The 23,038-nt window shown below is 51.9% G+C and overlaps 4 protein-coding genes across 9 annotated transcripts in view; 2 read left to right on the forward strand and 2 right to left on the reverse strand.

The window, feature by feature from the left end:
- The first annotated feature begins 403 nt into the window (after positions 1-403).
- On the forward strand, positions 404-10,263 carry GFAP (glial fibrillary acidic protein). Of its 3 annotated transcripts, XM_003806514.5 has the most exons (9): positions 406-893; positions 1,831-1,891; positions 2,096-2,191; positions 2,489-2,650; positions 4,141-4,266; positions 4,482-4,702; positions 5,280-5,323; positions 7,745-7,830; positions 8,506-10,263. In XM_003806514.5, exons 1-9 carry the CDS (start codon positions 433-435, stop codon positions 8,545-8,547), a joined length of 1,299 nt encoding a protein of 432 aa, XP_003806562.3. In that variant the 5' UTR covers positions 406-432; the 3' UTR covers positions 8,548-10,263. The 3 variants fall into 3 exon arrangements, with proteins under 3 accessions (XP_063454723.1, XP_063454722.1, XP_003806562.3); XM_063598653.1 differs by lacking the exon at positions 8,506-10,263 and having other exon boundaries at positions 404-893; positions 5,679-7,823; XM_063598652.1 differs by lacking the exons at positions 7,745-7,830; positions 8,506-10,263 and having other exon boundaries at positions 404-893; positions 5,280-5,484.
- A 241-nt stretch (positions 10,264-10,504) lies between these two features.
- Positions 10,505-13,477, reverse strand: FAM187A (family with sequence similarity 187 member A). The gene has a single exon (XM_055101727.2). The coding sequence runs from the start codon at positions 12,065-12,067 to the stop codon at positions 10,823-10,825; it is 1,245 nt and encodes a 414-aa protein (XP_054957702.1). The 5' UTR covers positions 12,068-13,477; the 3' UTR covers positions 10,505-10,822.
- CCDC103 (coiled-coil domain containing 103) lies at positions 10,505-16,455 on the reverse strand. 2 transcript variants are annotated; one of them, XM_034941669.3, is made up of 4 exons: positions 16,359-16,455; positions 14,747-14,898; positions 14,236-14,368; positions 10,505-13,528 (listed from the first exon to the last, which is right to left on the reverse strand). In XM_034941669.3, the coding sequence occupies exons 2-4, from the start codon at positions 14,887-14,889 to the stop codon at positions 13,076-13,078; spliced, it is 729 nt and encodes a 242-aa protein (XP_034797560.1). In that variant the 5' UTR covers positions 14,890-14,898; positions 16,359-16,455; the 3' UTR covers positions 10,505-13,075. The 2 variants fall into 2 exon arrangements, with proteins under 2 accessions (XP_034797560.1, XP_003806564.1); XM_003806516.7 differs by lacking the exon at positions 16,359-16,455 and adding an exon at positions 16,059-16,209.
- Positions 16,390-23,038, forward strand: part of EFTUD2 (elongation factor Tu GTP binding domain containing 2) — a 49,168-nt gene continuing 42,519 nt past the window's right edge. For all 3 annotated transcript variants that reach the window (XR_010110534.1, XM_003806509.4, XM_063598651.1), the window contains exons 1-2: positions 16,390-16,520; positions 21,366-21,474. Coding sequence is in view for 2 of the 3 variants with exons in the window: in XM_003806509.4 (XP_003806557.1) it covers positions 21,370-21,474 (105 nt within the window). In the remaining variant the exon portion in view is untranslated. The remainder of the gene's footprint in view (positions 16,521-21,365; positions 21,475-23,038) is intronic.

Below are 23,038 nucleotides of genomic sequence, written 5' to 3' on the forward strand. Positions count from 1 at the left end.
CTCAAGCAATCCTCCAGCCTCAGCCTCCCAAAGTGCTGGGATTACAAGCATGAGCCACCCCACTCAGCCCTTTCCTTCCTTTTTAATTGATGCATAATAATTGTAAGTATTCATCATGGTCCAACCAACCCTTTCTTGACCCACCTTCCTAGAGAGAGGGTCCTCTTGCTTCAGCAGTCAGGGCCCCAGACCCATGGTCTGGCTCCAGGCACCACCTGCCTCATGCAGGAGTTGGCGTGCCCAGGAAGCTCTGCCTCTGGGCACAGTGACCTCAGTGGGGTGAGGGGAGCTCTCCCCATAGCTGGGCTGCGGCCCAACCCCACCCCCTCAGGCTATGCCAGGGGGTGTTGCCAGGGGCACCCGGGCATCGCCAGTCCAGCCCACTCCTTCATAAAGCCCTCGCATCCCAGGAGCGAGCAGAGCCAGAGCAGGATGGAGAGGAGACGCATCACCTCCGCTGCTCGCCGCTCCTACGTCTCCTCAGGGGAGATGATGGTGGGGGGCCTGGCTCCTGGCCGCCGTCTGGGTCCTGGCACCCGCCTCTCCCTGGCTCGAATGCCCCCTCCACTCCCGACCCGGGTGGATTTCTCCCTGGCCGGGGCACTCAATGCTGGCTTCAAGGAGACCCGGGCCAGTGAGCGGGCAGAGATGATGGAGCTCAATGACCGTTTTGCCAGCTACATCGAGAAGGTTCGCTTCCTGGAACAGCAAAACAAGGCGCTGGCTGCTGAGCTGAACCAGCTGCGGGCCAAGGAGCCCACCAAGCTGGCAGACGTCTACCAGGCTGAGCTGCGAGAGCTGCGGCTGCAGCTCGATCAACTCACCGCCAACAGCGCCCGGCTGGAGGTTGAGAGGGACAATCTGGCACAGGACCTGGCCACTGTGAGGCAGAAGTGAGGAGGGGATGGGGAAGGGGGGCCTTGTGAGCAGAAGGGGCTGAATCCCCAAGAGGGAGTGCCCGAGAAGTCTCAGGCAGGGGCCGAACCTCCCTGCTCCCTGGGCCTCCCTACCTCTTGATGGGGCACTATCCTTGCCCCCCAACATGATGGGAGGGACCAGAAACAGGCCCAGGGCCCCGGGGATCTGATGCTCGCATGCCTTCTGCCAGGAGTCCAGGGTCCCCTCAGCACCTCCGTACTGGGGAAAGCAATGCAGGAGCAGCTGGGCCCCTGTGTTTCATTCATGGCTGGGCTTTGTGACTGTGGGCAGCGAGCTCACCTATTCTGCGCCTGTGTCCATATAAAGGAGGAGTTGGAAGCGGAGAAGGTTGATGTCCATGAGGGAGATTGGATTCTGGGGTGAAGGAAGTGAGGGAAAGAGCAGGCAGGTCTGGGCGCAAAGCACAGGTGACTGCCTGCCACCAGCTTGTGACCCCCATCAAGTTACTTTGACTTGCACAGCTGTGAAGCGGTGCTCATAATAAAATTCATTTCAAAAGGTGGTTACCTGGGATCAGAGGAATGCCCAGGGGCATGGCGCTTCGCTGAGCTGACAGGACATGCATGTGTGCCTTCAAGTGCAGGAGGACATGTGCGTGTGTGTGTGTGTGTGCGCAACAGTGAGTGTATGCTTGTGGATGCGCCTGTGTGAGCAGAAGCAGGTGCACCAACCCTGATAAGGCACCTTAGTAATGAGTTAAGGCAAAAGCCCACATCTGCTCATCCTCCAGACAAGTCCTCTGTCTAAGGCCCCCCAACCCTTAATCCTCCTGCTGCTCTACTGGTCCTGGGTGGGGGTGGTCTCTGTGACAGCTGCCTCAAGGGAGACTGAGGCAGGTATCCAAGTGTCCTCAGAAGAGCCTGGACCCAGGAATGTGTCCCCCCACTCCAGGCTCCAGGATGAAACCAACCTGAGGCTGGAAGCCGAGAACAACCTGGCTGCCTATAGACAGGTCAGGGAGGTGGAGGGGAGGGGCAGGGGAGGGAGGAAAGGATTGATGGCCACCCACCCAAACACAGCCCCCAAGCTCAGCCCACCAGAGCAATGTGCTGCTCCCCACTGCCCCAGAAGGAGGGGTAAGGCAAGGCTGAGGAATGGGGAGAAGGAGCCTGGGGCCCCAGTGGCCCTCTGCTCCTCACCCCTCCTGCCACCCCAGGAAGCAGATGAAGCCACCCTGGCCCGTCTGGATCTGGAGAGGAAGATTGAGTCGCTGGAGGAGGAGATCCGGTTCTTGAGGAAGATCCACGAGGAGGTGAGGCCAGGGCAGAGGGAGGAAAGCTCAACACAGAGATTGCAACTGAGAGAGGGAGAGACAGAGACAGAGAAGCTGAGACTGAGAGAGACACTCAGAGAGAGGAGAGAAACAGAGATTGGCAGGTAGAGACAGGAAATGAAAGACAAACAGAAAGACACTAAGGGAGACGGAAAGAGACAAGAGAGCATTCGAACTCCTGGCCGAGGGGCAGGCAGAAGAGGACACGATGCTGTGGGGAACCCCAGCTGCGGCCTGCACCCTGAGCCCTGGTACCGCTTCTCTCACCCTGGTCAGGAGGTTCGGGAACTCCAGGAGCAGCTGGCCCGACAGCAGGTCCATGTGGAGCTTGACGTGGCCAAGCCAGACCTCACCGCAGCCCTGAAAGAGATCCGCACGCAGTATGAGGCAATGGCGTCCAGCAACATGCATGAAGCCGAGGAGTGGTACCGCTCCAAGGTAGCCCTGCCTGTGGGCCAGCCTGCCTCCTCCAGGCAGCCCTTCTTGCTCTGTACAAGAGAATGGGGGAAGGAGGGTGGAGGAAGCTGGGAGAATATCCTCTCCAGGTGACTGACTTTCACCAGAGAAGTGAGATGGCTTGCCCAGGGTCACACAGGCACTATTGCTTTCAAAAGTACCCATTATTATTACTGCTACTATTGCTATTATTAGTAGTAGCTGACACTGTTCTGTTCTAAGCCCTGTGCTTTTCATGGATTACCTTACTATGAAGTAGGTGCTGTTCTTTGACAGATGAGAGAGCCGAAGTCCAGAGAGGTTAACTAATTTGCTCAAAGTCACACAGCTCCTAAGTGGTAGAGTTGGAAATCCAACTCTAGCACATCTCACTTGGGAGCCTGCATTCCATGCCTCTGCCAGTCTGTTTTGGGTTACTGAGCCTTTACCATATGCCAGGCACCCCCCAGGACACAGAGAGGTGTCTGACCTGGAAGGTGTGATATTGACGTGCACCCAAACATAGTGCCCGTAGAGAACACCACAGCTCAGAGCTTATATGTAGTGTGGGAGCCAGGAAAGACACTGTAGAGGGGGCATTTGGGCTAGGCAGGACAGGCACGCTGTGGACAGGAAGAGAAGAAGGGAGGGCCATTCCTGGTGGAGGACAGAGCCTAGAGGCAGAAAAGCACAGAGAGGCAGGGCCCCAAGATGCTAGCCTAGCCAGGGCACCTAGCTGAGGAGTGTGAGTGGCAGAAGCCACTGGTGTCTGAGCAGGGTGAGGGCCCGATGGGGCTGGGAGGACCTCCCTGCAGGCAGGGGAGAAAGGGCTATTAGAACCCAGGGTGAGGCCGGGCGCGGTGGCTCACACCTGTAATCCCAGCACTTTGGGAGGCCGAGGCATGCGGATCACCTGAGGTCAGCAGTTCAAGACTAGCCTGGTCAACATGGTGAAACCCCGTCTCTACTAAAAATACAAAATCAGCCGGGTGTAGTGGCGCATGCCTGTAATCCCAGCTACTCAGGTGGCTGGGGCAGGAGAATTGCTTGAACCTGGGAGGCAGAGGTTGCAGTGACCCGGGATTGTGCCACTGACTTCCAACCTGGGCGACAAGAGCAAGACTCTGTCTCAAAATAAACAAAAAAAACAAAAAAACAAAAACACACAAAACACCCAGGCCTCCGCTCGCCTAAACCCGCTGTCCGCTGTGGCAGATGACAGTGTTCAGTCCCGCAGATGCAGCTGTCAGTGTGGAAGGTTCTGGATTCTGTGGCACTGTTCATTCATTCGCTTGCTGACCAGGTGTTGTGCTAGGTGCTGAGGTCTGGCAGCCCGCTACCCTGCCCGCATCCATGGGTCACAGTTGTTGGGAAAAGTCCCAGCCAGGGCCAACGTCCTGGGGTTAACTGGGGTGCTGCTCACCTCCCTGATTTCCCAGAGCCCGTGCCTGCCCATGGGCCCACACAGCCCCCCATATGTGTCCCCCACCTAGTTTGCAGACCTGACAGACGCTGCTGCCCGCAACGCGGAGCTGCTCCGCCAGGCCAAGCACGAAGCCAACGACTACCGGCGTCAGTTGCAGTCCTTGACCTGCGACCTGGAGTCTCTGCGCGGCACGGTGAGCGCGGCCAGGGCAGGACGGGGACGGGCGGAGCAGGGACGGCCACCCCAGGAGATGCCAGGGGAGAAGGGCCAGGGGCGAAGACCTGGGTCGAGGGCGGGGCCTGAACGTTACCTCCGGGCTAGAGGCGGGGCCTGGGGCCGGGGGCCGGGCCTCGAAACCTCCCCAAGTCGGGTCGGGGCTCCGCGGGACCGGCCGGCTCCATCCCACAGAACGAGTCCCTGGAGAGGCAGATGCGCGAGCAGGAGGAGCGCCACGTGCGGGAGGCGGCCAGTTATCAGGAGGCGCTGGCGCGGCTGGAGGAAGAGGGGCAGAGCCTCAAGGACGAGATGGCCCGCCACTTGCAGGAGTACCAGGACCTGCTCAATGTCAAGCTGGCCCTGGACATCGAGATCGCCACCTACAGGAAGCTGCTAGAGGGCGAGGAGAACCGGTGAGCCCTCATCACAGCCCCTGGGGAAGTCTCCCTGCTGCCTCACGGTAGAGCTCACCTTGCTCCCTTCAGGGACTGAGTCTTTTTCAGCCTTGTGTGCAGATCCCTTCCCACCTCAATGCCCAGCACAGTGCCTGCCTCACACATAGCAGGCAGTCACTAGATGTTTGATGAATGAATGGATGGATGGATTCAACCAATATTGATTAGGCCTCAAGGCCAAGGACTTGGGTCACCCTCCAAACTAAGAGGCATACTCCCCATCTTCCCAGCCAAGATTGGACTCCTCACCTCACCCATCTCTTCTGCCTCCTTGGAACTTTCGTCACCACTTTCCCCTCCCTTTTCCATCTTCCTTCAGATAGACATGCGCCCCTCCCAGATAACACTCAAGCCCCTTGCAGACGTTTGGAACTCCAGATAGCACGTTGGCTGCTGGGGAAAAAGCTAGGAGATGGAGTTAGACTTTCCTGGCAAGGAAAAGGGCATTCAAGTTGTCATGATGGCCCCAGACCAAGACCCAGCCTAGGGGTGTCCCAGGCAGCCTGGGCAGCCCTTTCCCTCTGCTTTCTTTCAGGATCACCATTCCCGTGCAGACCTTCTCCAACCTGCAGATTCGAGGTCAGTACAGCAGGGCCTCGTGGAAAGGGCACTGGAGTCCTGCCCCCTCCTCCAGGGCCTGTAGGTTGCTCCAGACTGGGACTGAGGATCAGGGCAAAGGGATCCAGCTCTCCCTGGGGGCCTTCGTGACACTGCAGCACTCCTAGCCAGAGCCTATCATACCAGGGTACTTCTAGGTGGGGCTTGCAGCTGCCCCTGTCCTGCTAGGCCCTGGGTCCCTCTTCCCCTCCCTGCACCCCATTCTACAGCAGAACTGGGTGAGAGCTTGACATCTGCCCTGTCTGCAGATCCCTGAGCAAGCACTGCCCTTCTGAGTGTTTTCTGTTTTTGTTTTTTTAACTGCTTGTCACTACAGGGGGCAAAAGCACCAAAGACGGGGAAAATCACAAGGTCACAAGATATCTCAAAAGCCTCACAATACGAGTTATACCAATACAGGCTCACCAGATTGTAAATGGAGCGCCGCCGGCTCGCGGTTAGCTGCCTGCCTCTCAGACACGGCGCTTTGCCCAGCTTGACAGGGAGTGAGCCTCACCCACCCCATCCTCCCAATCCCCCTGAGTTCCCTCCTCCCAGGCTTCCCCTAAAGGGCCTGGACTGCGTCATTTTCCCAGGAACTGCAGTGCCCAGCCCAGGACGTGGTACAGAGTAACTGTACATTAAACTGGCAGAGCTCGTTAGTGGTAAAGGTGGTGAGTCCTTGGGTGCGCAGCGGAGCTGCTCTGGGGCCTCTGAGCAAGCAGCAGCCTCTGTCTCACCTCTTCCCGTCACTGGGAGGGCCCCTTGGGTCTCGCTGTGCCTGGGGGCCAGGCTCTCTGCTTTATTCTTTCATCCCTGAGGCTCCATCGCTCAGCTCAGTGCTGACTCAGTTCAGAGGATTCTTCCCTCAGGACCGCAGCTCTTGCAGTGAATAAAGTTTTATGTTCCCTGCTCTTAATGTTAAATATTAGTGAATGTGACGTGTTATATTTTTCTCTCTCGGGGGGGGGGAAGAGCTAAATTACTTTTTACTTGCATTGGCCCTGAAATGATTCTTAGCTAAGGAACAAAATTCCTCTTCTTCTGGACTAGAATATTTAGGACCACTAGATATGCATGTCTCAGGACTTAATTCAGCATCAGAAAGGCTAACCAGGCTGACTAGTAGAGGTAATACTGCCAAATCCTAGATAGTCACAGGTCACTAAAGCACAGATAAATGGCAGAGAGAAGTAGGAAAGAGGAAAGGGGACAGGAAAGGGACCTATGTGTATTGAGCACTAATATGTGCCACATGTTTAACAGCCTTTATTTTAGTTAATTGTCTCCTCTCTCCCACCTAGAGAAGTAGGCCCCATCATCCTTATTTTACAGATGAGGAAACTGAGGCTGGGAGAGGTCAATTAACTTGCCCAGAGTCATGTGGCTAAGTTGGGACTTCTTGAGCTCTGGTCTCCTGATCCTTCCCTTCTTTCCTTCCTTCCTTCGGCAGAGCGTCCCTCTGTCACTCAGGCTGGAATGCAGTAGTGCAATCTTGGCTCACTGCAACCTCCACCTCCCAGGTTCAAGCAATTCTCGTGCCTCAGACTCCCGAGTAGCGGGGATTACAGGTGCGAGCCACCACACCTGGCTAATCTTTCTTTTTCTTTCTTTCTTTCTTCCTTCCTTCCTCTTTCCTGCTTGCTTGCTTGCTTGCTTGCTTGCCTGCTTTCGACGGAGTCTTACTCTGTTGCTCAGGCTGGAGTGCAGTGGCGTGATCGCAGCTTACTGCAACCTCCGCCTCCCAGGTTCAAGTGATTCTCCTCTCTCAGCCTCCTGAGTAGCTGGGACTACAGGCACCTGTCACCATGCCTGACTAATTTTTGTATTTTTAGTAGAGACAGGGTTTCACCATATTAGTCAGGCTGGTCTCAAACTCCTGACCTCAGGCGATCCACCTGCCTCGGCCTCCTAAAGTGCTGGGATTACAGGTGTGAGCCACCATGCCTGGCCTATTTTTTGTATTTTTAGTAGAGGTTTCACTATGTTGGCCAGGCTGGTCTCGAACTCCTGGCCTCAGGTAATCCACCTGCCTCAGCCTCCCAAAATGATGGCATTATAGGTGTGAGCCACTGCGCCCCTCCTGGTCTCCTGATTTCAATACTGTGCTGGGTTTTCAGAAAGCCAGGTGCCAGGCCAGGGCTTGCAGAGGGGCTGAAATGAAGCCAGGCCAGAAGACAGAGCAGCCAGGACTCTGACTGGACAGAACAGCCAGGACTTGGGCAGCAGCACTATTGGGATTTGGGGGCTCTCCAGCCCGTTTGGAAGAGCCTAGGCTCTCTCTGCCCGGTTGCATAGGTTCTCATACTCATGATGGGGGGGTGCGATGGGGAAGCCGGGCATGGGAGAGGATGGCTCATGCCCTGAAAGTCCATGAGAGGCCTCCTCTCCCCACATCTGCAGAAACCAGCCTGGACACCAAGTCTGTGTCAGAAGGCCACCTCAAGAGGAACATCGTGGTGAAGACCGTGGAGATGCGGGATGGAGAGGTAAGGAGGGATTTGGGCCCAGTCAGGCTCTGGCTGGCCCCAGGGATTCTCAAGGCCAGGCCATGGAGGAAAGCCTGGGGCTGGCACATAGAAGGTCCCCAGCAACTCCCAGGAGCTCCCCAGGGAATTCTGGAGGAGCGCAAGGAAACTGAATGTAATTCCGTTTCCTCAGTCCCTCCATAGGCTGTTCTAAGGGGAGCCTTGGTACCAAAGCCACTAGATGGGATCCTAATACACACTCTCTCTTTCTCACCCTCAAACTCAGGGGCCTTGCTTGCCAGGGAGAGAAAGAGAATTAAAGTTAGTAGCTTTCACTTCCAACTCTAGCAGACACAGTTGGGGATGGGGAGGGCTTTCCATTTCCAGCTTGGTAAAAGGAAACTACCAGGGGAATGGGAAGAGGGGATTTGGCGTATCCGCCACGCCACTCCAACCACAGTGGGAGCTCATCTTACTCCAGCAGCTTACCACGCACCAGGCATGACGCTAAATGTTTTCCCAGTGTTATCTCACCACCCCCTCTGACCACCACGCAAGGCAGCTGTGGTTACTATCAAGAAAAGAAAGACCTGGGAAGTCGGGGACTTCCCAAGGTTACACAGCCTCGTGGTGGTGGACCTGGGGTCTGTGTGAACTCCTAACTGTTGCACTGTGCACGTTCCCTGTCCCCTGCAGGTCATTAAGGAGTCCAAGCAGGAGCACAAGGATGTGATGTGAGGCAGGACCCACCTGGTGGCCTCTGCCCCGTCTCATGAGGGGCCCGGGCAGAAGCAGGATAGTTGCTCCGCCTCTGCTGGCACATTTCCCCAGACCTGAGCTCCCCACCACCCCAGCTGCTCCCCTCCCTCCTCTGTCCCTAGGTCAGCTTGCTGCCCTAGGCTCCGTCAGTATCAGGCCTGCCAGATGGCACCCACCCAGCACCCAGCAACTCCAACTAACAAGAAACTCACCCCCAAGGGGCAGTCTGGAGGGGCATGGCCAGCAGCTTGCGTTAGAATGAGGAGGAAGGAGAGAAGGGGAGGAGGGCGGGGGGTACCTACTACATCGCCCTCCACATCCCTGATTCCTGTTGTTATGGAAACTGTTGCCAGAGATGGAGGTTCTCTCGGAGTATCTGGGAACTGTGCCTTTGAGTTTCCTCAGGCTGCTGGAGGAAAACTGAGACTCAGACAGGAAAGGGAAGGCCCCACAGACAAGGTAGCCCTGGCCAGAGGCTTGTTTTGTCTTTTGGTTTTTATGAGGTGGGATATCCCTATGCTGCCTAGGCTGACCTTGAACTCCTGGGCTCAAGCAGTCTACCCACCTCAGCCTCCTGTGTAGCTGGGATTATAGATTGGAGCCACCATGCCCAGCTCAGAGGGTTGTTCTTCTAGACTGACCCTGATCAGTCTAAGATGGGTGGGGACGTCCTGCCACCTGGGGCAGTCACCTGCCCAGATCCCAGAAGGACCTCCTGAGCGATGACTCAAGTGTCTCAGTCCACCTGAGCTGCCATCCAGGGATGCCATCTGTGGGCACACTGTGGGCAGGTGGGAGCTTGATTCTCAGCACTTGGGGGATCTGTTGTGTACGTGGAGAGGGATGAGGTGCTGGGAGGGATAGAGGGGGGCTGCCTGGCCCCCAGCTGTGGGTACAGAGAGGTCAAGCCCAGGAGGACTGCCCCGTGCAGACTGGAGGGGACGCTGGTAGAGATGGAGGAGGAGGCAATTGGGATGGCGCTAGGCATACAAGTAGGGGTTGTGGGTGACCAGTTGCACTTGGCCTCTGGATTGTGGGAATTAAGGAAGTGACTCATCCTCTTGAAGATGCTGAAACAGGAGAGAAAGGGGATGTATCCATGGGGGCAGGGCATGACTTTGTCCCATTTCTAAAGGCCTCTTCCTTGCTGTGTCATACCAGGCCGCCCCAGCCTCTAAGCCCCTGGGACTGCTGCTTCTTAACCCCAGTAAGCCACTGCCACACGTCTGACCCTCTCCACTCCATAGTGACCGGCTGCTTTTCCCTAAGCCAAGGGCCTCTTGCGGTCCCTTCTTACTCACACACAAAATGTACCCAGTATTCTAGGTAGTGCCCTATTTTACAATTGTAAAACTGAGGCACGAGCAAAGTGAAGACACTGGCTCATATTCCTGCAGCCTGGAGGCCGGGTGCTCAGGGCTGACACGTCCACCCCAGTGCACCCACTCTGCTTTGACTGAGCAGACTGGTGAGCAGACTGGTGGGATCTGTGCCCAGAGACGGGACTGGGAGGGCCCACTTCAGGGTTCTCCTCTCCCCTCTAAGGCCGAAGAAGGGTCCTTCCCTCTCCCCAAGACTTGGTGTCCTTTCACTCCACTCCTTCCTGCCACCTGCTGCTGCTGCTGCTGCTAATCTTCAGGGCACTGCTGCTGCCTTTAGTCGCTGAGGAAAAATAAAGACAAATGCTGCGCCCTTCCCCAGAGTGGACTCTGATCTGTTCATGAGAGGGCGGGACTGGGGCCAAGATGTAGCCTTTGACAAGACCAACTCATTTCTTATTACTGATCATCTCTGGGGCCCATGCCCTCACCAAATTCCACCCGCAGCCAAAGAGGACATACACCAGCTCCCTCCACTCTTTTCTTCCTTCCTCTCCCTGCTACCTGCAACTCAACCAGCACAATCTTCATAGGCAAGAAAGCAAAGCAGCTCAAACATGATTCAACACTGATCAGTGTTTACCATTGGATAAATCTGAGTTCACACTTTCCTTCTCTGACCTAAATGTGAAGTCAGGAAACACATGTGCCCTACTTCCATCCTGAGCTCAGTCCCCAATCTCCCACCAGCCTCAGGCCCCTCCACTTCTCAGATCAGGTCCCAGACCTGCCCATGAAAATGGGGAGCAAGCTGTAACAGATTTGTCCACATGTTCCTACCACCTGTCCCAACCCAGGGTACCCACCCAGAGACATCTGGTATCATTTAACAAACATATTGAAGGACAACTGGTCTTCAGAGCTGAAGAGAGCTCCTAGGGGGAGAAGTTGGGACAACAGTGAAATAAGTAGCAGCAGCAACGACAGAGGTGAATGGTGACAAAGACTGCTGTGATGAGCAGGTAGCCTATCAGGGTGAGCTCCACAGCTGAGCGAGTCTCAGGATCTGAGAACGAGGCTGGGTAGCGCCCACGAGATATCACACCCAGCCGGAAGCCAGCAACTAGCACACCCTGCCTCCAGCAATAGTAGATGCCCCGGTCATCCAGCTGGGTGAAGCGGATGTGGAGCTGGTTGCCGTGGTCAATGAACACCCTCATGGACCTGTTGACACCCTTCAGGTACTGTGTGCGGTAGAGGTGCTGGCGGTCTTTGTCCCAGGCCACTGCATGCTCTGGCCGGGCCCCAGGACAGGAGATGATGAGTCCATGGCCCAGTCTCTGCTGGTGGAACTGAATGGGCACCTGGGGCACCCAGGGCCGGCTGCCCACTTTGGACACATAGTTAATGATGGCCAGCACGCCCTCCCGGATGGTCTTTGTCTTCTCACAGGGTACTAAGCAGCTCCGAACCAGCACCTCAGGCGTGTGGTCCCTGGCCTTGGTCCGCAGCTTCCTTGGCACAGCCCTTGAGCCACAAGACACCACATCAGGCACGGCCTTGAGGTAGCGTGGGGAGAGGTCTGGGCTCTGCAGGTAGCAGAGGCCGATGCGCCACTGCTCCCCACGCACTCCGCAGCGGTCACAGGGGGTCCATTCCCAGAAGGTGGTGAAGACATGGAGGTGCCCATAGTATTCATCTGTGAAGGGCTCCTGGCCCTCGTCCTGGAAAGTGGCCACCATTCCCTCACTGTTCTGGATGTCCACATCGTAGGCGTAAAAGTAGTCCCCCCTGCGGGTGCCGCAGAAGTACAGGCCTGAGTCCTCAGGCTGAGCCCTGAAAACCAACAAGCTGAACATGCGGATGCTGAAGCGGGTCAGCATGTCGCTGCCCACACGTACCTGGGCTGCCTCCGTCAGCACCCGCCCATCGAAGTCCGTCAGCACTTTGGTGTGGCTGCTACCTAGGTGCTTTTGGTAGAACCAGACTACAGCTGGCACCTCTTCGGGTTTGCAGTGACAGGGAAGCTCAAAGCTCATGTCGGCCAGGTAGGCTGCATTTTCAAACATCAGGAAAGCAGGGCAGGGGGTCTTCTGAAAAATGTTTTCCTTCTCCACAATTTCAAAGGCCTGGAGACTCCCCCATACCCACAGGAGCACAGTGGTGAGGGCCAGGTGCATGCCTGAAGGAGGCAGGGGTCAGAGGGGCAGGGCAAAACCAGGGCATTAAAGGCTCATAGGGCTCCTAGAAAGCACTGCTAAGCGGAAGCCTCTGGATGAGGAAAGGATTATGCAGCCAGGAAAAGCAGCAACAATCTGCAGAGGAAGCCGCCAAGTGCAAGGCAATTTATTCCCAGTGGATGTACAAGATGCCCTTCTAACATTCCAGACCTGATCTCGGCGGGGGGAAAGCCATTCTAGAACCTGGCCTTTACTCCCCTTTCTAGAACACTGGCGCTCACCCAAGAATGGGTCAAAGGAAACCGGAATGAGAAGGGCGGGCTGAGGTGCTCGGGCAGGGAGATCTCTGCCTCAGTGCTCCAGGCCCTGCCCTGCCAGCCTGGTGGAAAAGTCTTTCATCAACCTGGGGGATGAAGGAAACCCACCCTCCTGCATATCTGGCCATCCGGGAGGCTGGCTGGACCTGAGCTGATGGCTTGGGACTTTCCCAGGCCCAACCTGCACAAGAACTGAGTCTCTAGGGGAAAATTCAACACCTCAAATGATGTAGTATTTGATCATTTGTTGATTACATGTCCATTCATTGGTTTGGGGTTATAAACATTCTTGTTAAGAGCTGTGGAGATCAGTGTTTGTTTACCATAAAGATTTTGCTTTTTCCTTTTTCTGAGTGGAGGCTGTAACTGGTATAGCCAGCATTTGGTTGGGCACACACTCATCTCTCAAGGCCAGTGGGCTAGAGGCTTGGCAGACTCTAAGGGTGGGAAACAAAACCGCTTTCAACTTCCTGAGCTCTTGACTGTCCATGGATACACACAGTTCAAAATAGCGAGACACTGAGGGACTGGAGAAGTGGGAAAGACTTGATTCCTGTTTTTGCTCTGAAAATTCCAAGTTGAGAAGGGAACCAGGTGTGGGTTTCTTATTATGGTCCTGCAGAACCCCCAAGACAACAACCAAAAAACTGCCTCCAGTGACCACTGGGACCTCTGAGGGTAGCTTGCCGCATCAGTCAACCTGGTACAGCTCCAGCAGCTCCTGCAGGAGCCTCTCCTCCTCCTGGAGCCCACCAGACTGCTCCTCCAGACCCTGATCCTCCCAGCTGAGCCCCTCCTTCACGGATCTGGGGTTGCCCATGGCTTGCAGCTTCTGAAACAAGCCCTTGCAGCTCTCTCTCTCTGCCCGGCTCAGCAGGCTTAGGTTCAGGGTGAAGCGCCCAGTGCTCGCCAGGCTGCATAGGATCCCCAGCACCGCTGCCCGGTCAGCCGGCCCCACGTGATCAGCCAGTGCCACCAGCAGCTCCCCAAGAAGTCCAAATCCCACATCTGTCTGGAAGAGGCAGCCGAGCCTTGGACCCCCAAGCTGCAGTAGAGCCTGGTAGCGCTCTGGCCCACTTGGCAAGTGTCGTCGCCAATCACGATAGAAGTCAGCAGACGTCACGGGCTGGAGGGGGGCTTTCTCCTGGATCACAAAGGAAGGAAAGGGAGTCAGGAGCTCTTCCAGCTGTTCTGCAACAGTGACAGTGAGGAGAGCCTGTAGCTCTTCATCTTACTGTCTTCATCTCACTACTGTCTGAGCACTGGGAAAGCTGTGGTCCTTGGTGCCCTCATTTTCAGATGAGGAAACTGGGGATGAAACAGGGAGGGCCCCAAGGAATCCACGCCATGATTTGAGATTCTCATTTATACTGGAATTTTCCTACTCATGAATGGAGACATAGCTCTGGTCTTCAAGAGTAAGTCAGGGTTTACTGTAAGTCGGGTGGATGGGTTGATTGGAAATCTCAGGAAGAGAGAAAGGAACTCAAGGATCTGAATGTTGGGGTCTCTCTCTCAACACTGCCACAGGATCATTACACTAGACACCATACAACCCAGAGGCAGAGCATCCCAATTCTGATGTGAGAATGAAAGTCAAAGGACTAAGGGAAGCCGACCTTCCTAGCCCAACTTTCTGACTCATTCTGCCCACTTCAACTCAGCTTCGCCATCTGCTGTTTGTTTTTCTTTCTGGGATTGGAGGCAGAAACCTATCTCTGTTGGTTTAACACGACAAATAAAGAAGAGGTATGTGTGGTTAAAAAAACAAAACAAAACAAAATGAAAAAACAGGATTGAAGCTTTAGGGCAGAGAATCCTGCTGGACTAAAGGGGCAGGGCCTCACCTACCGGGGAGATTTCAGTGGCCACATCCTGGAAGGTCCTTCCCTGAATAGTGTGACAGTTCCAGGGCACAGTTCTCTTTCCTCCCATCTTATCCTTCCGCTCCAGTGGCTTCAGATGTGATGCAAGGACAATACCCCTGTAGGCAAAGGACAGAAATTAGGCAATGGACTTAATGCTGTGTCTGTGGGTGTGAGGCAGCTAGACTTTGCATGGTATAGGATAAACCTGTTACGGACCAATATGACCATAATAATAACAACAGCGATAGCTGACTGCTTTCAAGCACTTCACATGTGTCAGACACTTGCTCAGTCTTATGTGCAAGAACTCATTTAATTGTAACAGTTACTGTTTTACAGATAAATAATTGAGACTCAGAGAAGTTAAGGAAATTGCATAAGATCAAACAGTAGACGGTGGGGCCAGGACTGAAGCCCAGAATGGTTTGATTTCAGAGTTAACTACTATAGTCCACCATAACAGGAGGGCCTGAGAAAAATGGCAGTGAGCCAACCTGAACTCCTCATAGGAAGCCACCCTCTGTTCCACTGCCCGTAACTTGGCAGCATTCTCCCGTTTGTACTTCTCATCAGCAGTGAGTGCAGCCTGCAGCTCTTTCTCCAAAGCCTTGAAGTTGATGATGTCATTCCTTTCCATGGCCTGTGCCTGGGAAGGCAAAGGGAATACATGTTAGTGGACAGTCAATATCAGGGGAAAGAGGGTACCTCTGAATTATTCACCAGAACACAAAATGACCCCAAAGCACTCTGGACATCATGTCACTCAGATTGGGAGGTGTTACAAAAATCTGGTTTTCTATTTTACAAAGACAAGTTGAATTTCACAGTGAGGACTTACACAAGACTTGTCCCTGAAAATAGAATACAGAGTCCTGACTTTCAATTTGGAGTTCTGTCTTAATTTTGCTCTTTGCCTCTAAAAATATTTTTAATTTTGGTGCTTCAGTCGAGGAGGCATTTGGACCTCAGAATTCAGTTTCTTCACTCTTCCCCCATAGGATTGTTCTACAGCAAGTCGTTTCGACAGGGGACCTCACACAAAGGCAGAACTCTTGTTAGTTATCCTTGAGCTCGGGGATAAAGTTTCATTCTTCATTGAATGTCTTTAATGAGGAAGGAGACTTTCACCCAAACCAGATGCAATGACTGAGCAGGAAATCCAGTAGAAGGGGCAAAGGAAGGAGCTCAATGACCCCATCCCCAAATCCCTCTGTCCAGCCCAGGGCTGGAACAGAGGTCCCTAGGTACTTGGGCAATGCCTTTAGTTCTATCACTGTACTTCTGCAGTTTCTGCATATCTGAGGCTGACTGATCATTTCTACAGAGATATTCTTTTCTTTTTTTTTTTTTCTGGCTCTGTTGCCCAGGCTGGAGTGCAGTGGCGCGATCTTGGCTCATTGCAACCTCTGCCTCCGGGGTTCAAGCAATTTTCGATCCTGACCTCAAGTAATCCGCGCGCCTCGGCCTCCCAAAGTGCTGGGATTACAGGCGTGAGCCACTGCAGAGAGATTCTCTACGTGGGTTCTAGTCGTGGCTCTGGCATTTACTTGTGGGACCTCTCTGAACTGCAAACTCCTAGTGAGTTGAGCTAGATTTTGTGGCGGGGTCATCACCAACAGCCCTAGCGCAAGGAAGCAGGAAGTCCCCAACCAATCCCATAGCCACCCTACCCCAACGTAGGGAATCTGAACGCCAAGAAGGGGCTGGGCTGGCCAGTAACCGAAATCAGGTGTCCAGTTCTCAGCCCTCCCCAGGCATTTAATACATAGAACTAACCCTTCCGTCCCCTTAATCAGCCTCCCGGACCTTCACCCCAGCAGTCCCGGCCTTGGTCCCCTTGCTTTCTTTGGGGATCCCCTGATAAGCCAGAACAGGAGGGCAACCCCGCGCAGACCACGCCCGCAGCTGTGGTTGCCCAGCAACTGCGCTAACAGCCTGACCACGTGATCTGCCCGAAGGCCCCCTCCCCCCATTTTCAGGGTGGTCCCGAGGCGCCTGATCAGATTCGTTCATCCTCAGCTCTCACCCTCTTTGGAGCAGCCCACGTCTTGGGCTACTCGTCTTGGGGACCCGCTACTCCGCCTTGCCGGTCCGCGGCGGGCATACCTCGGAACTGGTCCTCAGGCAGAGGGTTGTCCTCCCGGGCAGAAAGGCGACAGCGGCGTCTGCGGGGTCCTTCCTGGCGGCGGGCGCAGGCGTTTCCTTGGCGTGGGGCGGAAGCACGATCTCCGGCAGCGGCCTGGGAACTCTTAGCTGAGCAGGCGAGAGGTAAGTTGAAGCGGGTCAGCGGCACGGAAGGGTTGCTCCAGGTGGGATAGGAAATTAAAAAGCGTCAGATCTGGAAGGGGCCTTATATGCTATCGGCCCCTTTCGCTTTACGGATCGGTAAATTGAGGCCTGGAGCGGGAAAAAGAATGGAAGACCCTGTCGTCCTCGTGCCTCCCCAAGGCTTCCGAAGCGCACACACACGCACACACCTCGATTTCGGGGCTGCCTCTATAGCCTCAATCCGTAAAATCGTATCGCTAGGTAGGAGTGGTGCTCTAACTGTCCAGTCCCCTCGCTCACTCCCTCTTCTATCCGTGCCGCTTTCAGCCGTTCTTTGCCAAGTTCCCTCCGAAGTCCTCTTTGAGCTCCTGCATTGTAGCGGGAAGCGGCAGTGAGGTTTGTTACCATGAGTCGCTAGTTTTGTGTAACTGTGGGCAAATCAGCTATATTCTGTGTACCTTGTTAGAGTCATTCATTAGTTTAGTAAATACTTATTGAGGGCTTAGTCTATGCTAGGCACAGTACTAAGTGAACAAAGTCTTTGCTTCAATTGTAGTTGGGGAAATGAACAGTAAACAACTAGATACAAGTCAGCTAGTGATAAATGTATAACATTTGTGAATAACAATAAAACAGTGAAAGTGGGAAGTTGGAGAGTATGTATGGGGGACTTTTTAGAGTGACAGAGAAGATGACATTTTAGTGGAGACTTGATTGAAATAAAGGAACAAGGTGAAAAATATCAAAGGGGAGAGCGTTTTGGACAAAGAGAAAGGCAAGTGCAGTGGCCCTGAGGCAGAAATGAGTTTGGCTTGTTCCATGAACAGCTTTCTATAACAATTTCTTCAATCGGCCGGGCGCGGTGGCTCACGCCTGTAATCCCAGCACTTTGGGAGAAAGACGCGGGCGGATCACCTGAGGTCAGGAGTTCGAGACCAGCCTGGCCAACATGGTGAAAACCCATCTCTACTAAGAATACAAAAAAATTAGCCAGGCGTAGTGGTGCACGCCTGTAGTCCCAACTACTCGGGAGGCTGAGGCAGGAGAATCGCTTGAAACCAGGAGGCGGAGGTTGCAGTGAACCGAGATCGTTCCGTTGTACTCCAGCCTGGGCAACAAGAGCAAAACTCTGTCTCAAAAAATATATATAAAATAAATAAATAATTTCTTCAATCCCTTGACTGGGGTCTTGGGAGAATGAGATAAGCATAAATGCGATAATAGCTTTTTAGAAGTAAAAAGAATATGCATGTGAAAGTTTCCATAATAATTTACATTTAATTATTGGTCCTTGGAGCTCCAATTCTCTCTCTACATTCAGCACCCAGCAGGTGGCACTGAGGGAGTTGGAGGTATCAGTCTAATCCAAGAAATATCAGCATCTTAAAATTAAACATCCCATTCAGTTAACATTTATCCAGTTCCTACTTATGCAAGGTGCTGTCTTGGCTATTGGCTGTGTTAGCATTGGTACTTTTTTCTCAATTATTTAAAAATGTAAAATGTGGCCGGGTGCGGTGGCTCACACCTGTAATCTCAGCACTTTGGGAGGCCGAGGTGGGCTAATCACCTGAGGTCAAGAGTTCGAGACTGCCTGGCCAACATGGTGAAACCCCGTCTCTACTAAAAATACAAAAATTAGCCAAGTGTGATGGCGGGTGCCTGTAATCCCAGCTACTTGGGAGGTTGAGGCAGGAGAATCGCTTGAACCTGTGAGGCGGAGGTTGCAGTGAGTCGAGATCGTGCCACTGCACTCCAGCCTAGGCAACAGAGCGGGACTCCGTCTCAAAAAAATAAAAAAATAAAAATGTAAAATGCATTCTTAGCTGGAGGACCATGCAAAAACAGGTGGAGGGGCCAGATTTGGCCACAGGTCAGAGTTTGTCAACTCTTGCTCTAAAGTATTAGGAGGTGAAGAGGCATTGTGTCAGCAGCATACTGTCAAATATTTGGGGAAAAGAAAGTTATTTGTACTGTTCTTGCCACTTTTTGGTATTATTTTAAAATTAAATTTAGTATCATAAAAGAAGTGAAGAGAAGAAGCAGGTGCATGGAACACAGGGTTCTCATGATCAAGGATGGCAAAAAATAATGCTAGCTAACGTTTATTGAGCCTAGGACTCTGGTAAATTCTTTAATTCCTTTTTTTTTTTTTTTTTTTTTTTGAGACGGAGTCTCTCTCTGTCACCCAGGCTGGAGTGCAGTGGCACTATCTCTGCTCACTGCAAGCTCCGCCTCCTGGGTTCACACCATTCTCCTGCCTCAGCCTCCCCAGTAGCTGGGACTACGGGCGCCCACCACCACGCTTGGCTAATTTTTTGTATTTTTAGTAGAGACAGGGTTTCACCGTGTTAGCCAGGATGGTCTCGATCTCCTGACCTCGTGATCCACCCACCTCAGCCTCCCAAAGTGCTGGGATTACAGGCGTGAGCCACTGCACCCGGCTGGACTCTGGTAAATTCTTTACACAGGGTGTTTTATTTAATCCTCATAACCATTTATTCAGTGAGGATTATTCATTCCATTTTCCAGTTGAATAATAAGAATCAGGTTGGAAGAGATGAAGTAACTTACCTCAAGTTACATAGTTGTTGGTGACAAAGTTAGGATTTGAATCTAAGTCTTCCAACTCCAGAGCCCTGATGCTCTAGTCTGTTATTTATTGCTTATAAACTATAGTTGGTGATGGTAATTAGTAACTACTATTTGTTTATTTATTTTATTTATTTTTTTCGAGACGGAGTCTCGCTCTGTCAGCCAGGCTGAAGTGCAGTGGTGCGATCTCAGCTCACTGCAACCTCTGCCTCCTGGATTCAAGTGATTCTCCTGCCTCAGCCTCCTGAGTAGCTGGGACTACAGGTGTGTGCCACCACACCTGGCTAATTTTTTGTATTTTTAGTAGAGACGGGGTTTCACTGTGTTAGCCAGGATGGTCTCTATCTCCTGACCTCATGATCCGCCCATCTTGGCCTGCCAAAGTGCTGGGATTACAGGCATGAGCCACTGTGCCCAGCCAGTTAACTACTATTTAAGACAAAATTAAATACTGATAAAGGTGCAAAAAGCTCTAGTAGGATAGAGGAATGAGAAATTGAGGAGCTAGGAAAGCTTGAAGGAGGTGGTGGCATTTGAACTGTTTCTTTGAATAGAATTTCAGTAATTGAAGTGGAGAAAACCCACAAAAGACTACTTAATTACAAAGGGAAAATGAGTAACTTTACAATGGAGAGGCCTGGCAAACATCACCTTAATGAAGTGATCAAAGTTAACGTTACCACTAATGGGGCAAATTGAAATCATGTATCACCTGATACGAAATGCATTGAGAAGAACACAGCATCACTTCTATGATGTTCCTGCCCAAAACGCATAACCTGAATATTATCATAAGGTAACATCAGACAACCTCAAATCAAGGGACATCCTTAAGGATTCATGACAGTCCTTGGAAGGAAAGACTGAAGATTGTAGATCCAAAGACTGAAGATTGTAGATCCAAAGACTGAAGATTGTAGATCCAAAGAGACTAGAGACATGACAACCAAATGCAAACATGATCCTGGATTGGATCCTTAGGCGTGTAAGGTATTATTGGAACAATCTGTGAAACTTGAATGGGATCTGTAAAGTAGGTGGTAGTAATGTGTGAATATCAATTTTCTGATTTTGATGGTTGTATTGTGGTTATGTAGGAGAATGTTCTTGTTTGTAGGAATTACACATGGTGAGGGAGAGGTTGGCAAACTTTTTCTATTAAGGACTGGATAATATTTTAGGCTTTGTGAGCCATATGGTTTCAGTCTCAACTACTCAACTCTGCTATTACAGTGTGAAGGCAACTGTAAATGATGCAAATGAATATGCATGGCTGTTTTCCAGTGAAACTTTTTTTTTTTTTTTTTTGAGATGGAGTCTTGTTCTGTCTCCCAGGCTGGAGTGCAGTGGCGCCATCTCGCCTCACTGCAACCTCCACCCCCTGGGTTCAAGGGATTCTCCTATATCAGCCTCCTGAGTAGCTGGGATTACAGGTGTGAGCCACCGTACCCAGCTAATTTTTGTATTTTTAGTAGAGACGGGGTTTTGCCATGTTGGCCAGGCTGGTCTCGAACTCCTGACCTCAGGTCATCTGCCTGCCTTGGCCTCCCAAAGTGCTGGTATTACAGGCATGCGCCACCGCGCCCGGCCTCCCAATGAAACTTTTTAAATAGACACTGACATTTGAATTCCTTATCATTAATTTTCATGTATCATGAAATATTTTTCTTTTGACTTTTTCCCTGGCAATTTACAAATGTGAAAAAGCATTCTTAGCTTGAGGGCCATGTAAAAACAGCTGGAGGGGCCAGATTTGGCCACAGGCCAGAGTTTGCCCACCCTTACACTAAAGTATTAGGAGGTGATGAGCCATTGTGTCAACAGCTCACTTTCAAATAATTTAGGAAAAAGTAAGTTATTTGTACTGTTCTTGCCATTTTTTGATACTGAGTTGTTTTAAAATTAAATTTAGTATTAAAAAAGTGGAGGGAGGGGGACCTCCTCTTTCGGCTTTGGAGCACCCCCCACGCCCCATCTCTGTACGGCGGAGCTTCTTCCTTCTGTCTTCTTTCTTCCTTCTTGCCTATTCAACTCTCTGCTCCTTAAAACCCAAAACAAGAAAAGTGGAGGGAAGACTACATAAATAGAGACAAGTAAGGCAGAGACTTGGGGAAAGTACTGGGCTTTGGGGAGAGGAGGCATGTGAAAGGGGTATGGCCAACCATAAGACTAAGACTAGACAGGTGGAGCCACCACATGGAGGCCTTGATTACCTTGTCAGAATCTAACTCTTCTCTCCTTGAATTTTAGCATCATGGATACCGACTTATATGATGAGTTTGGGAATTATATTGGACCAGAGCTTGATTCTGATGAAGATGATGATGAATTGGGTAGAGAGACCAAAGATCTTGATGAGGTAAAACAAATATATTGCTCTTTTATCTCACTCTTATTTTATTTAAGACAAGATCTCACTCTGTTGCCAGGTTGGAGTGCAGTGGCGCAATCTCAGCTCACTGCAACCTCCACCTCCTGGGCTTAAGTGATCCTCCCACCTTGGCCTCCCAAGTAGCTGGGACTACAGGCATGCACCACCATGCCCAGCTAATTTTTTTTTTTTTTTTCGTAGAGATGAAACATTGCCCAGGCTGGTCTTGAACTCCTGAGCTCGAGCAGTCCACCTGCCTTGGCCTCCCAAACTGCTAGGATTACAGGCATGAGCCACCATGCCCAGCCCCCTCATTTTTCTTTTTTTTTTTTTGAGACAGTCTCACCCTGTTGCCCAGGCAGGAGCGCAGTGGCACCATCTTGGCTCACTGCAGTCTCTGCCTCCCAGGTCCAAGCAATTCTCAATGCCTCAGCCTCCTGAGTAGCTGGGATTACAGGTGTGTGCCACCATGCCCGGCTAATATTTTTTGTATTTTTAGTAGAGACAGGGTTTCACTATGTTGTCCAGGCTGGTCTTGAAGTCCTGACTTCAAGCAATCCACCTGCCTCGGCCTCCCAAAGAGCTGGGATTATAGGCATGAGCCACCATGCCTGCCCCCCCACCCCCCCCCCCACCTTTTTTTAAAAAACAATGAAATTTTGAATCCTCTGTGTTCCAGTGATACCCTGGGTACGTCTCTTGAGATTGTCCTTTTTGTAACATGACTTAGTGGGATCTCATACTGCTCCAGCAAAGCTTCGCTACTAAGGTTCCAAAAGGGAATATGTAGTTTCATTGATGAGATGGTTTTGTAATCTGAGCTCTAGTTGATCATTAGTTCTTCCATTTCCCTGAAGTGTCTTTTAACAGTCATGAATAATTCCCACTTGGAAAAGATACTCAACTCTTCCAGCTGCAGCTGCACTGGGAGCTCCCTCACAAGCTCAGATTTTCAGAGATGCATAAAAGCAATAGAAAGGGCCCGGGCATGGTGGCTCATGCCTGTAATCCCAGCACCTTGGGAGGCCAAGGTGGGCAGATCACGCGGTCAGGAGTTCAAGACTAACCTGACCAATACGGTGAAACCCCGTCTCTACTAAAAATACAAATATTAGCCAGGCTTGTTGGCGCGTGCCTGTAGTCCCAGCTGCTTGGGAGGCCGAGGCAGGAAAATCACTTGAACACGGGAAGCGGAGGTTGCAGTGAGCCAAGATTGTGCCACTGTACTCCAGCCTGGGCAACAAGAGTGAGACTCGGTCTCAAAAAAAAAAAAAAATGACTGTTGAGTACTTAGGAAGCTAGCATGAGTTTTATAAAAATAATTTTCTCTTGATAGGATTACTAGGTTGAGCCACAGGTCAGGGGCATGCTGTGGACATGATGTATCTTGATTTGGGCAAGACATTTGAAGTTTTTTATTGATGTCTTATAAACCAGCATTTTTTTTTCTTTTTGAAAATAAGGTTTACAGTCAGGTGTGGTGGCTTACGCCTGTAATTCCAGCATTTTGGGAGGCTGAGGCGCTTGAGCCCAGGAGTTTGAGACCAGCCTG

This window comes from Pan paniscus, chromosome 19 (assembly GCF_029289425.2).
Source record: "Pan paniscus chromosome 19, NHGRI_mPanPan1-v2.0_pri, whole genome shotgun sequence".
Lineage (NCBI taxonomy): Eukaryota > Metazoa > Chordata > Mammalia > Primates > Hominidae > Pan > Pan paniscus.

What these genes read in the sequence shown, in the direction of transcription:
- GFAP (XM_063598652.1), top strand. Translation starts at nt 433, where the DNA reads ATGGAGAGGAGACGCATCACCTCCGCTGCTCGCCGCTCCTACGTCTCC. An exon ending in ACCTGGCTGCCTATAGACAG is followed by an intron (nt 1,892 to 2,095) that starts GTCAGGGAGGTG and finishes CTGCCACCCCAG; the next exon opens with GAAGCAGATGAAGCCACCCT. An exon ending in CTAGAGGGCGAGGAGAACCG is followed by an intron (nt 4,703 to 5,279) that starts GTGAGCCCTCAT and finishes GCTTTCTTTCAG; the next exon opens with GATCACCATTCCCGTGCAGA.
- FAM187A (XM_055101727.2), bottom strand. Translation starts at nt 12,067, where the DNA reads ATGCACCTGGCCCTCACCACTGTGCTCCTGTGGGTATGGGGGAGTCTC.
- CCDC103 (XM_034941669.3), bottom strand. Translation starts at nt 14,889, where the DNA reads ATGGAAAGGAATGACATCATCAACTTCAAGGCTTTGGAGAAAGAGCTG. An exon ending in GCTTCCTATGAGGAGTTCAG is followed by an intron (nt 14,369 to 14,746) that starts GTTGGCTCACTG and finishes CTTTGCCTACAG; the next exon opens with GGGTATTGTCCTTGCATCAC. An exon ending in TGGCCACTGAAATCTCCCCG is followed by an intron (nt 13,529 to 14,235) that starts GTAGGTGAGGCC and finishes TTTGTGATCCAG; the next exon opens with GAGAAAGCCCCCCTCCAGCC.